The sequence below is a fragment of the Protopterus annectens genome, chromosome 6.part0 (assembly GCF_019279795.1).
Source record: "Protopterus annectens isolate FY-2018-M chromosome 6.part0, PAN1.0, whole genome shotgun sequence".
NCBI classification, from domain to species: Eukaryota; Metazoa; Chordata; order Ceratodontiformes; family Protopteridae; genus Protopterus; species Protopterus annectens.
Window position 1 is genome coordinate 747,588,095 of NC_056737.1, and position 13,781 is coordinate 747,601,875.

A 13,781-nucleotide genomic window follows, 5' to 3' on the forward strand; every position below is an offset into this window, starting at 1 on the left:
AATTGGGACCATACCTCTCAACCTCTTAGAGCAAGAAATCTGGACAAAGCCATTAATAAAAGTGGGACAAAGGCCCAAAATAAGGACAATTTTTTAAATATTGCTCTTACAAATTTAGAAAGTTGACAGAATAACAGATTTTACATTAGCATGAATTTTCTGAAGGGTATGAAGTCTGAAACTCAAATGTCTGTCATTATTTTCTAACTTCAGTCTTTAATGATTTAAAACTAATTTGCTCGAAAACCACATTATGAAAAATGGACCAAAAAAATAAGAGGCCAAAATTTGGACATTCTGTGAAAATCTGTACAATTGAGGGGTTATGGGACCTAGGGTAGTTCGGATAATCAAACTGTTCATATAATCAAACATAAAACTGAACCAGTATAAATCCACACATACTAGCTAATCTTGTTTTTTCTGCACACAGGAAATACACTTTTCAACCATTCAGTAATTCCAGTACACAATAAAGAATATTTTTTTCACACGAGTGGGCTGCAAGCTCAAAAAACACTCGCAAATGAATGCATATAATGTTTACATAATCAGACTTTATGATTTTTCCTACCCGAAAATTTTAGCAAGCTGCGTTTGGATAACTGATGTTTGGATAATCGACTTTCTACTGTATATGTATACTGCAGCACAGTAACACAGAAAACTTACAGTTCTCTTCTATTAAAGCATTTATATCAATGTTACAAATTAAAATGTGATAATTTAATAAAGATATTTAAAACAAAGCATCCTAGAGAGAGAGAGAGATGAACACAAATCACTTAACCCCGATACAGGCATGCATTGTGTCAATTAGTACTAAATGATGCTGTGTTACTATGATTTTAATTGTTGCAATGATTATAGTATCACATGAAATAAGGATTTTCAATTGATAAAAAGTACTACCAGTGAGCAGCTAATTATCCTGGCAAGTTAGCGGTTCAAACTATAGATAGGTGTGATGAAATGAAAAACACAGTTCCTATTCTATTAAAGAGCAAGCAAAATAAAATGATCCTCCTTATGTCTCAAAATAAGGACAGATCTAATATAAAGAGGGGTTATCTCATTCTGGAGATATAGAAAACATAATTCTTAATTTACCTGTCAATTTCTGAAGGATTGGCAACAGATCCTATTAAGCTCTCAGACATCGATCCCTGGCTGTCTCTCTTGCTAGGCTCTAACCCATTTTTTATATCATTGAAATTCTCATATTTTAAGGCTTGAACAAGCTGTAACAAGTACATTAAGAGATCCTAGAAAAACAAAGAATGCGTGAAAGTCAGACAGGTAGCATATTCACCACTAAGTAATATTATCAGTGATGTCAAACAACTTTATTAAAAAAAAAAAAAAAAAGATCAATTTCATACAAGCAAGCATATATAGGGGGTTGTGATCAGGTCTCATCTACTGGCCAAAAATATATACAGTTTGTTATGAGTTGATCCATAGATCAATTGGCAGTTAGTGCAAAGGATTAAGGTGCTGAACAGCAAGTGAGCTGCTTCCTACAGCCAGGGGTACAAGGTTTGCTTCTTTATACCTCAATTTGCCCACTGTGCGACTCTTACCAAGTCACTTGACCAGACCAGTGTTCCTGGGCCAAACCTGAAAAGAAACACCTGTTTCCAAGTGGGATTACCCAATTAACAAATGAAACAAAAAATAAATGACAAGAAATTCACCTTGAGTAGTGAACAACATCCATGCCGAGAACACAACAACCCAGTTCTTTGTGGTACACAGAGCTTTGTCTGAGCCATGTACTGCAAAATTCAGAGAAAAAAAAAAAAGAGGCTTGCTAGGTGTTTTACAGCATGGAAAACTTTAACACACGTACTGCTGCCAGAGTGCAACCACCACAGTATAGCAATGCTAAGTGTAAATAAGGTTACAAGCTTTTAAACACATCTGCCTTTCTGAGGGGATGCTGAATGAACTGTAACAGCTTCACACTGCTTGTCTGTGGCAGCTGCTGACTGCTGTTAATATACAGTGTGAGTCAACAGCTGAACAGCAGTGAGAAGCACTTAACAAGCCTCTATTTGTCATGAGTTTGGAACATATCTGTAGCACCACTGAATGAACTAGTTTTTAGAATGCAACTGTTCTCTAAAACACTGGGCAACATGTACAGCAAATTAACACACAAACTATCAGCTTCAGCACTGCAATTTTTACTCCTCTTGTGGAAAGACAACAGCAGCAACACGCCAAAAACATCAGAGACTTTCTTATGTAGCTTCTGGTGAATACAATGCACCATTTCCTTTATCCTCTTGTCTACAGCCTGCCTGTACACTATGTCCTAGTAAATATGAGGTCTACAGCACTGCACAAAATATACCTAATACAGCCTTAACAGCTTTCTACATAGAGGGATAAGGACTACTACACATGGCTTCTCTTACAACACATGCTAGCGATTGACTAGAAGTTAAAAACCTTAACCGTTATACATATCAACCTCAAACTTTCAGTTACATTCAAACTTCATATAGGTAGTTATGTTGCTTGTTAAAAAGACAGGTCTAATAGTTAAGCACACCATATCTGTGGGCAGACATTTGAAAACAAGTGATCGCCAAGCAATATGGTTCAAACTACACTTAACTAAATTTGTTCTGAACAAGAATAAGGGTTCAGAATTTCAGGACAAAAGACAGCGGGGCAAATGCCTCATTAAAACTATAGAAACAGAAATTAAGATAGTGTGGATGGGAAAGGGATTTGCAAAAACCAGAAGCAACATACCTAAAGATGATAAGTAAGAAAAAGAATCACTGGTTCTCAAATTAAATAGCATGCGAGTTCAAATAAAATATATGTTTATGAAACAAAAGAATTCAAAAAGCAGACAGACATAAAAGAATGCTAACACAACGAACAAAACTGGAAATCAACTGAAAAGCAAAGACTCCAACCATGTTAAAGTTGTGCAATAAAGACAGATAAAAAGTCACATACAATACAAAGGAACACAAAACAAAATTAAGGACAGTAAATATAAGAAAACAACTGGAAGAATGGCAGAATTTGACTATAGAAAAATATAAGAAAATACAATTAAATCTTTTCAGTATATACACATGAAAAGGGAGATTTCTCATATCCAAGAAAAACTGGTAGGCAAGTAACCCTAATGTTAATCTCACAGACTAAACGGTCCTGAGCAAACTTAAAAAGCTAGAGGTTGGCAAAGCAATGGGTTTTCATGCTACTAAGCCAGTTCTTAAGATCAACAAACTAGTGCAGAATAAAAAGAATCAGCAAACTACAAAAATAAGCACAGATACACCATAGTCTACAAGAAGTACCATGTTTATTGAACCACAAAATATCCACTAATTGGACAAGATGAGTACTTTAGTCTTAATACATTAACAAGACTTCTTCAGATGTAAAATGGTTAGAAACTCGCAAAATTTAAAGATCTAAAGCCATCAAGTGATCTGCTGGCACTAAAGACTGTAAAGAAACAATGTTACCATAAATATCGCAAGTTAATGGTTCTATACATTCTACTTTTAGCCAATTCATTACTATTCTAATACTTAAAACCTTTGTAAAAAATCCTTTCTGCATTGATGAAACAGAAAAAAAACTGCAAAAATTACAATATATATAAATGTTTCAAGAACTTTTAAAAAACATTTAATAAATCTAGCGATAGCAAAGACCTCCGGCAATAAACTAAATATCAATGTAACAAACAAAATTAATAACATACAGAAACACAGCTGAATACAGCCCAGATAAAAAACAAGTAAAACTTTTAATGAAATAATTAGCGCTTTCACAATTGTGATACAGCTTCATCAGGCATAACATCAAGAAACACAGGAAAGGCTACAATAATTATTAAATTAACCAATCTACTTAAAGAGGAAGTACATAGAACCATGAGACAAACTAATACAAAAGTTCACCTCCTAAACTTTCTAGTCTTTAAAACAGATTTCAAAGAAATAAAATAATTTAATCCATGACCCCTATGTGCACCAAGCCCAAGAATTCAACAAAGCTCAATCCTTTCAATTTCATTAACCAAGTCCCCCATTCTAACATCCTCATAAACAACCTCCAAGACCTGAAATAAAAGCTATGTTCTTTTCCTTCATTTTTAATATGTTTTGCCAATGCACTATAACCTAGGCCTCTATGGGCATAATAATAATGGTCCCTGACTTGTTCCCTTAACTGCCTATTGGTTTTGCCCATGTAAAAAGCAAAACATTTCCTTCACTTAGCACGATATATCACATTCTTAGCGTTGCAATCTGCTCCTATTCTCATATAAAAAACATGACCATTATCAGGATGTTTAAAATTCAGTGATTCAACTATATAAACACAAAAGGGACAGGCATTACATATTTTGGTGCCAACTGATATATCACTGGCACTTATACTACTCTCCCTTGGGTAAAATAATCTTTGTTTTAAACTTTTTTTATTCTTATGACAAAACCTAGGTTTAGACCCCCAGTTCTTGCAATCTGTTCATCCACTTGTAAAATATACTAGTTCTGTCTAATAATGTCCTTGACCATATTAACATCACTACTGTAAGTCAAAGTCATTGCAAGGGCATTACTGCTTCTGTTACTTGTACTATGGTTACTGCAGGGAGAGGAAAAATAAGGTTTCACCTTGGTAGCTCTATTTCTAACTGCAAAGGAACATGCCCCTTCAATCTCTGATATCTCATAGCCCCTATTTATAAAATCTAATTTCATCCGATCCAAACCCTTCTCAAACTCATGGGGTTCCAAAGATAAACACGAGGTATGTATAGCTTTTTCCCTTCACCTCACTGGAGAACACATTCTTGGGGTGCATGCTACCTCTATGCAAATAAGACGGATGATAACATTCCTTCCTATAGAGCCTAGTCGACAAATGACCATCCAGCCCCCAACTGTCAATTTGAGCTTCCTAATGTACATTTTTTAAATCCATTAATAGCAGCCTTGCCAAAAACAAAACAAAAAAAATCAACAAACTAGTGCAGAATAAAATGCACCAGCAAAACACAAAAAAATAAGCACAGATGCATGATAGTCTATAGGTAGTACACATGCATTACACCACAGAATAGCCACAAGATGAGCGCTTTCATCTTAATACATTTGCAAGACTTCTTCAGATTTAAAATCATTAGAAATTTCCAAAATTAAAGATCTAGATCAATCACGCGATCTGTTGGCACAAAAAACTTAGATAAACAATGTTACCACCATTATTGCAAGTTAATGGACATATACATTCCGATTTAGAACAATTCATTACTATTCTAATAACACCTTTATAAAAATCCTTAAAGGTCTGCATTGACGAAAAAATTGAAAACAATAACAAAAATGACTATACATAATATATCCATCTATATATATATATATATATATATATATATATATATATATATATATATATGTGTGCGTGTGTATGTTTTTAAGAAATTTAAAAAACTCTACTGATTAATAATATTCAACATGTGGAAAAAAAGTATTTTGTTCGAGGATAACCAAATACAAATTTCAAAAAATGAACTAAATGTTACTCGCAGTAAAATTTGTACATTACATGATATGTTGATGCAGGGACAAATTAAAAAGGAGGAATACAACTTTTTGCACATTGTTAATCCCATGCTGCCAACAATTTTCAGAGTGCCAAAGATACACAAGGACAGGAACGATCTGCCTATGCAGCCGATAGTGGACGCTAGATACTCAGTAATGTCACTGCTTGTGAAGGTTTTGGACCATCACTTGAAAGCAGTTGTACAGAAAGCACATCAACTTTGTAAGGACTCATGGGATTTTCTTGAAAAATGTAATAACTTGTTTTTTGAAGATGCCTTGATACTTTTGACAGTAGTTGTAAAAATATTTGTATAAGGTGATACCACACAATATAGGTGTGCAATGACTTGATTTCCTGCATAACAACACAAATTTTTCTCAGGACAAGATTAACTTGTGTACAGTGCTTATAAATACTGTTTTGCATAACAATTATATATTTTTTGAAAATCAACATTTTTTGCAACACAGTGGTGTTATGATGGGTTCAGCATGTGGATTTTTGTATGTGAACACTATCACGGTGGAGTTGGAGAAGAAATACATCTTTAACACCACTTTTAAAGATTCATGTCACCTCTATACGCGGTACCAAGATGACACATTCATTGTATGGAGGGATGAAGTAAAGAAAATTCCTTCATTTTCTGATTACATCAACAATACTGTTGATTTTCTGAAATTCACCTATAGTATAGGAGAGAACGCCATTCCCTACTTGGATGTATTGTTATTGAAGGACTATGTCAATAGGAGACTGGTATCTATGATTTTTTGGAAACCAACATATTCTAACACCTTCTTGCACTACATTAGTTCCAACCCCCTACACCAGAAAAAGACAGTGATAAAAGGACAGTTTGTCTGAGCATGGTTACAGTCTAAGGATTTTCTGGCAGCGGTTAACGTTGTCGCCTCACAGCAAGAGGTTCTCCGGTTCGATTCTCGGCTGGGGTGCCTTCTGTGTGGAGTTTGCATGTTCTCCCTGTGTTCGCGTGGGTTTCCTCCGGGTACTCCGGTTTCCTCCCACATTCCAAAGACATGCATCTGGAGCGTTTCTCCCCGGGCCTCCGCTGAAAACAGGCTCTGTGGAACCTAGTCGGACATTCCCGGTCAACAAATGTTAAATAAAAAAATAAATAAAATAAAAAAAGAATTTCCTTAACAATTCTTTGGAAGAGGTTGTTTATAAAAGAAGGTTATTCCTATCCTTTTAGGTAATGGGAACAGTACATGTCCAACTGGCGCCATTAGTAACACATTTTTACCAGCAGAAAAGGCTACACCTAGTTGCAAAAGTAGCTTTATTACCACATTTTCCCAAGATCATATGTATATAAAGTGGGTCCTCAATAAAAATTGAAGGAAAAGCTAGGTAACAACCTTTTGACAGTATATAAAAAAGGACTTGGTTTTATAAACATTTTTGAATCCACTAACCAAGTTAGGAAGAATGACAACCAAAGGGGAATGTTTGAGTGCGTGGGGTGCAATTATTACAGGAACATCTTTTAAGCTCACTATCAGAGGGCAGCAATTTATTATTAAAGGGAAATATAATTGTGCAAAGGGTGTAGTGTATTTAGCCTTATGCCAGTCTGAAAAAGCAAACACAACTTGAAAGAACACATTTTTGAACATTTATATGCTATTAGATAAAGAAGAAACATTAATGCTCTTTCTAAGCATTTAGTAGTCTGCCTAGGGCACAAACTTAAGTTTTTAATTCTAGAACAGTTGGGTGTAAATCCTAGGGATGGCCCTTGGGGTTGCTATTAGAAACAATGGAACATGCATAACAATTGAGATTGAATACAAATACCTCCTCAGTGCTCAAGGAAGTCTCTTATATCACCTGCTTGCATAAGGTAAAAGCGAACATACATTAGAGAAGTTAATTAGATTTATTAAATGTTTTTTTAAAGTTCTTGAAACCTAAAAGTATATATACATTTTGTAATTTTTGTAATTTTTATTTTAATATTTAGTCCATGAAAAAAGGATTTTTATAAAGGTTTTAAGTATTAGAATAGTAATTAATTGATTTAAAGCAAAATGTACAGGACTATTACCTTGCAATATTTATGGTGACATTGTTTCTTTAAGGTTTTTAGAGCCAAGAGATCAAGTGACTGTTTTAGATCTTAAAATTCTGGAAGTTTCTAATGATTTTACATCTGAAGAAGTCTTGTAAATGTATTAAGATGAAAGCACTCATCTTGTGGATAATTAGTAAATATTTTTGGGTTTAATAAAAGTGATACTACTTGTAGGCTATCATGCATCTGTGCTTATTTTTGTATTTTGCCAGTTCTTAAGATGCTTGAGGGAAAACTCAATATCAATACCAAAACTCTTAACTCATTGGAGGAGGATAAGATTCCTTAATACTAGTAAACAGCAAATGCAGTTCTCCTTAACAAGACTGAGATCAGTAATTGTATGGCCCTAGCCCTTTAAATATAAACCACCCATCACAGTTTGACCTGTTGTATAGGGAAACATGGAATTATCACTGATGGAAATAATTCTGAAATATGTGGAAGACAGCACAGCACTAAAACGAAGGCATCTCTGACTCAAAATATGAGGTCAAACCAGACAAAGATCATGACTCTTTAAATATGCAAGTAAAGTCAGCAGGAAAAAAAAAGGACTGCAGATATGGACCTGCTCTTCAGCAAAGGATATAACAACATGCCTTGCAAAAGGTAAGTGACCAAATATGACTGCCCCCATACTCAAAGAAAGGTCTGGCTAGGCAAGAGAACTGAAATAATTTGAAAATCAACAGACAAAAACAGAAACCAATCAGCAGAAAGCAGAGCTACCAGCAGAGCATCACAAAGGACCAGATACTGAAGACAAACTTTTACAGCTTCTGCATAAGTTACAATACTTGAGTCTAGTTAAGAAATGGCATGTGAAATATGGAATTCACCTGTAAATGTTGCTGTATACTGATAAACACATTACATGGGGTCTTACTGGCTGTCTGCTAGGTTCATTTCTAGGGGATTGTTGGGAATTTTGCCTGGGTCTTCAACAAGCCGAAGTTGGTTTGACCTAGAGAAGTCCCTATAGATGGTTTCATTTGATGGTGGGGTGATACACCACTAAGCATGACAGAAAAATGTTGTCTATCTGTGTGTGCGCTTGGTGTTGGCAACAGTCCAAGGTAGTGATGTTACTTTTCTATAGTCTCTTAAGAGCAACCACCTCAAGCATTTTATTATACTATTAACCAAGAAAATGAATACAGACTGAAAGACTGTAGCTCCTGTCCTCAACAGGGACATAATTAAATTGACACCGAAACAATGCAGGCTGCAGCACAAGATATAGTCACAGAGAGGGAAGTCAAATCAGGCAAAAACATATCAACTCTTGATCAGAATGATAAATCTTAAGAAAGGAACAAATGATTAATTTATTTGTAGATATACATGCCATGACACTTAACCATTATAAAAGTACGCCCACTTTCACTGCATCCAAAATTAATAAATTTAATAAAATTCAATAAAAGATGCCTCAAAATTGTTACAGCAACAAAAATGTTACTCCAAAATGTTCGCTCACATCAACATTCTCAATATATACATGAAACAATGTCACTTTCAGTGTGTAGTTGTGAAGAAAGAATATATTTAGAACTCATTTGGCCATACGACAACCTCATCTGATTGAGTCTTGTCAGTGAAGTAAAACAAATGCAAAGGCATGCAACTGAATATACAAATAATAGATGTAGACAACATTTCAGTTTATCTGTGAGAAGGCCCTCTAAGTGGGCAGCCACTGAGCTTTCCTTTTCTGCTATCGACACCGTCACAAGAATTTTTCTCTCATTTCTATGCTTTGGAGCATGCATACCCATGGTATCACACTGTCAAGTTAGGAGAGCATATTCAGTTCCTGCAGCCTTCAATCACTGAGCTACTATGACCTGTAAAATGGAGGATCCCTCCCATCCCATGCATACACTATAAAATATTTACTACAGATATATATATATATATATATATATATATATCTATATATATATATATATATATATATATATATACATATATATATATAGATATATATATAGATATAGATAGATAGACACACACACTTACCTGTCCTGGAAGAAAATTCAACAGCAGCCAGAGTGCACAGAAGGTATCCAAACACAGCAGATGCGGAAAGTGTTAACAGCATCTACTGCAGGAAGGCCCGTTCACATATCAGCTTATACGTTAAGCACTTACTTGTTATATGTGGCATCAGAGGCATTCTATAGTACATATCTGTTTGGAGCAATCCCAAATAGTAAAGCTTAAACATCTCAGGTGCCTAGAATCAGGGAATGGCCTAAATGGAAAATCACAGAAGACAGAACCCTCTATTACAAAGGAAGCCTGGCTCTGGAATCACATTCCAAGAAATAATCTGAGTTGACAGAATGCAACCAGAATTCCAAATATCTCTTTCTCTCTCCGTTTGCTCCCTGAATTCACACATAAAGGGGAATGAACTGACGTGGACAATTTCATTCCACTTTTGAGAGTAGATGTAGTATACTCTTTGGAAACAATCAATCCAAAAAAAAAAAAAAAAAAAAAAAAAAAGATTCTCTCCAAGTAAAAAAGCCCCCAAACTGCTTGTTCAAAAGGGGATGAGCAACCATGTCAGTCATGAAGTTCAGAAATCCATGAATAGGAAGGGTTGATTAAAAGTGAACAAAGTTGCAGAATCCACTTAATGTACTGCTTAACCAGCTAGTGCTGAGCAACAAAGCTGCCTTCACTTAGGTCCTGATGGGCAGAGATCCCAGAGACAAGAACTTGTAACCTTGGAAAAGATGAGACCCGGCACATACAGGTGTTCAAGAAACTTATAGACCACTTACCACTGACAGACAGCACAGTTTACCTCTCTCATCTGAAATGAACAGATTCCAAAAGATGGAAAGCTTCCAGGAACTTTCAGTTAACACCAGGACTCCTACTCAGAGGTCAAGAAGCAGCAGCAGAAGAGGAGACGAGCGCTAAGATGCAGCCATCTAACATGTTAAGTGACAGAGGTCCTCTGACTTCTAATGAAAACGCTTTTTATAATGCCAAAAACTAGACAGCTTGAAACTACCCATTCTCAGACAGAATGAAAAAACTAAGAGGCTTGAGGTTTCACATCTACATTCTACAATAAAGCAAGGAAACTGAAAGAAGAAGAGAAAGGCATTAAAAAAAAAAAATTCACAGCCAGTATAAAGATATGTGCATAACACATTCCCGTATACACTGCTGAAAGACACAGAACCGGAGGACTGTACTTTCTAACGACAAAAACATCTCCAGGATTCACACTACAAGAAAGTTTTTAACAGAAAGTCTTCCTAAATTCTCAGCTCCAAAAGTGGAACAGAATGAGGTTCAAGTAATCCACCAGCACACTCACATCCTCAAATATGTGAAATACCTCTCTACAGCCCACTGCAAAGCATGCTTCGCCCGTCTGATAAGGATGTTCAGTCATGTGCTACCCTCTGTTCATCTACAACACCAAAGAGGTTCAATAGTCACAGCTACCCTTCCAGTATTTTCATATAAAGAAAGGGTATCTAAAACTTCAGTCAAGTCAAAGTAAATGTTACTGTCAATCAGATATACATAACAGTGCAAGCTGAACAAAATTATGTTGCTTTGTCCCCTTGCAATACATAACAAAGAACATATAGTTTGAATGACAGTAAAACTAATGCACATACACTAATAATTAAAATTATAACAACGCAATAATTACCACAAATGGACAGGAAAACAGACATTATACTAGTTGGTACTGTAAGACTGACTTTGCATTGTGATAGCTTACAATACTGCACTTCATCAGAAGTAGTATGATATATTCTGATGTTCATATTGCACATGTATAGTGTGGTTACTCTCTTCTGACTATTAACATTTAGGAAGTAATAGCATAAGAAATCAAGCTGACTGTACTAGTTATGAAGCAATTTACCAGAGTGGTTACCAAAGCTGATAACTCATAGCAAGTGGCATACTGACCTAATTATTTGCCATCGTGCCTGGCATTCAATTTCAGCAGCCTTACAGATAGAAGGAAAAAGCTCCTGTTCAGTCTTGATGTTTTGCAGTGTAAGCTGCTATACCACCTGCCAGAGGAAAGGCTAAGTACATGCCATGGGCAGGGTGAGTGGGATCATTGATTACCTTCCTAGCCCTTCCCATACACAGAGTCTCATGCAGATCAACCATAGATGGGAGCAGGTTTATGTGGAGTCTCTTTCCTGGGTAAGGGACCACCTTCCCCTGAGTCATGAAGAAGCACAGAAAGGCTCTTTAACATGTTAGAAAAAGTCATCAGGGCATGAAAAGTACAGCTGTGTACACTTACCATAAATGTAGATGTTTGAGTGTGTTCACTGTTGCAGTCATTACATTTGGTTTATCTGCTTGCATGTAGCCTCAGTCGGCCTGATTAACAAAGTCTTGGGTCCTGCGTCAGTTGCTGTCCCTTCTTCCATGACGTCAGGTCGTCAGGGGTATAAGACATGCAGCCGACGCCATTACATCAGTTTTTCTTGCCGCAGATTTCAGGTGCTCCCCTAATGGGGAGCAATTAAATATAAAAGTACAATGATATACCTCCAACAAAAAAGCAAATACACCAAAAAGGCTTTTAAGCATAGTAAAGGAAAGTAGAGGTATTACTAAAAGAAGTTAAGGGGCTGGAGGGAGTGTAACCAGGACTGCAACAGTGAATACACTCGAACATCTACATTTATGGTAAATGTACACAACTGTACTATGTTCTTAGTGTTTCACTGTTGCAGTCATTACATTTGGGTAGATTCCCAAAGCTATGGTTGGGAGGAGGAATTTAGATAGCATTAGGACCAGCTTATAAGGCCCTGCAAGACTGCAGTGGCAAAGCCAGTACTAGATTTAGAGAAAATTGGCAAATGATAATGCTTGGTGAAAGCATGCACAGAACTCCAGGTAGCAGCTTCTAGGATGTCCCTGGTAGGGACGCCTCTGAGAAAGGCTGTAGAGGTAGATGCAGCCCTGGTGGAGTGAGGTCTGATCCCCTGGGGGATAGGTTTTCCATCGTGCTTATAGCAGAAATGAATGCAATGGCCTATCCATTTAGAAATGGTTTGCTTTGAAATAGCCTTCCCCTCAGCTCCTGCAGCAAACGCCACCATCAGTTGTTCAGATTTCCTTTGAGGTTTAGTCCTGTCCAAGTAGAATCTAAGTTGTCTGTGCACATCTAAGAAATGCAGTATCCATCCCCCTTTGTTCTGCAGATTGGGAAAGAAGGTTAGCAAATGAACAGACTGATTAAGAGCCACACTGGATACCACCTTGGGCATGAAGGCTGGATTGGTTCTGAGGGACACCGTGTCCACAAGAAAGTTGATGAAAGGCTCCACTGCCATAATGGCCTGTAATTCAGACACCCATCTAGCTGAAGTGATTGCCAAAAGGAAAGCTGTTTTCCAAGAAAGAAATTTTAAGTCTGCACTAGCAGCTGGCTCGAAAGGAGGTAGAGTGAGTTTCTCCAAAACAAAGTTAAGGTCCCAGGCTGGCGTTGGAGCTCTCCTGGGTGGTCTCAAATTTTTGGCCCCTCTGAGGAACTGCTTGAGCAGTGGATGAAAAAAGAGGGGAGGTTCTGTGCTATAATGAGCTGAAATGGTTGAGGCATGGATTTTAATGGAGGAAAAAGACAGGCCCTTGTGAAGCATCCCAGTTAAGTATTGTAAAATCCAAGGTAAATTGGGTGCTGCTGTGCTCATCCCTTGAGATTGATTCCAGGCACAGAATCTTTTCCATTTTTCAGCATAAGATTTTCTAATACAAGGCCTCCTTGCCTCTAAAATGATATCCATCACAGGTTTACTGAGGGATGGTAGAGGAGAGATTATGTAATTAGCCAGGCTGCAAGGTTAAGTGTTAGAAGCTGAGGGTGCAGAATCTGGTTCTCCTGCTGAGACAACAGGGAAGGGAAGACGTCTGAGGCAGGTGCCATGGGGATAACCGTGACACACTGCGCAGAAGGGGGTACCAGTGTTGGAGTGGCCAGTCTGGAGCAATCAAAATCATCCTTGGTTTGTCCTGTTTGATTTTTAGTAGTACTTTGGAAAGCAAAGGAAGAGGGGGGGAAGGCATA

At 36.9% G+C, this 13,781-nt stretch overlaps 1 protein-coding gene across 1 annotated transcript in view; it reads right to left on the minus strand.

The window, feature by feature from the left end:
• Positions 1-13,781, minus strand: part of PIK3C3 (phosphatidylinositol 3-kinase catalytic subunit type 3) — a gene marked incomplete in the record, with an annotated part of 1,653,126 nt that overhangs the window by 869,431 nt on the left and 769,914 nt on the right. The window contains 1 exon segment of the mRNA XM_044074431.1: positions 1,111-1,265. Within this exon segment, the coding sequence (XP_043930366.1) occupies positions 1,111-1,265 (155 nt within the window).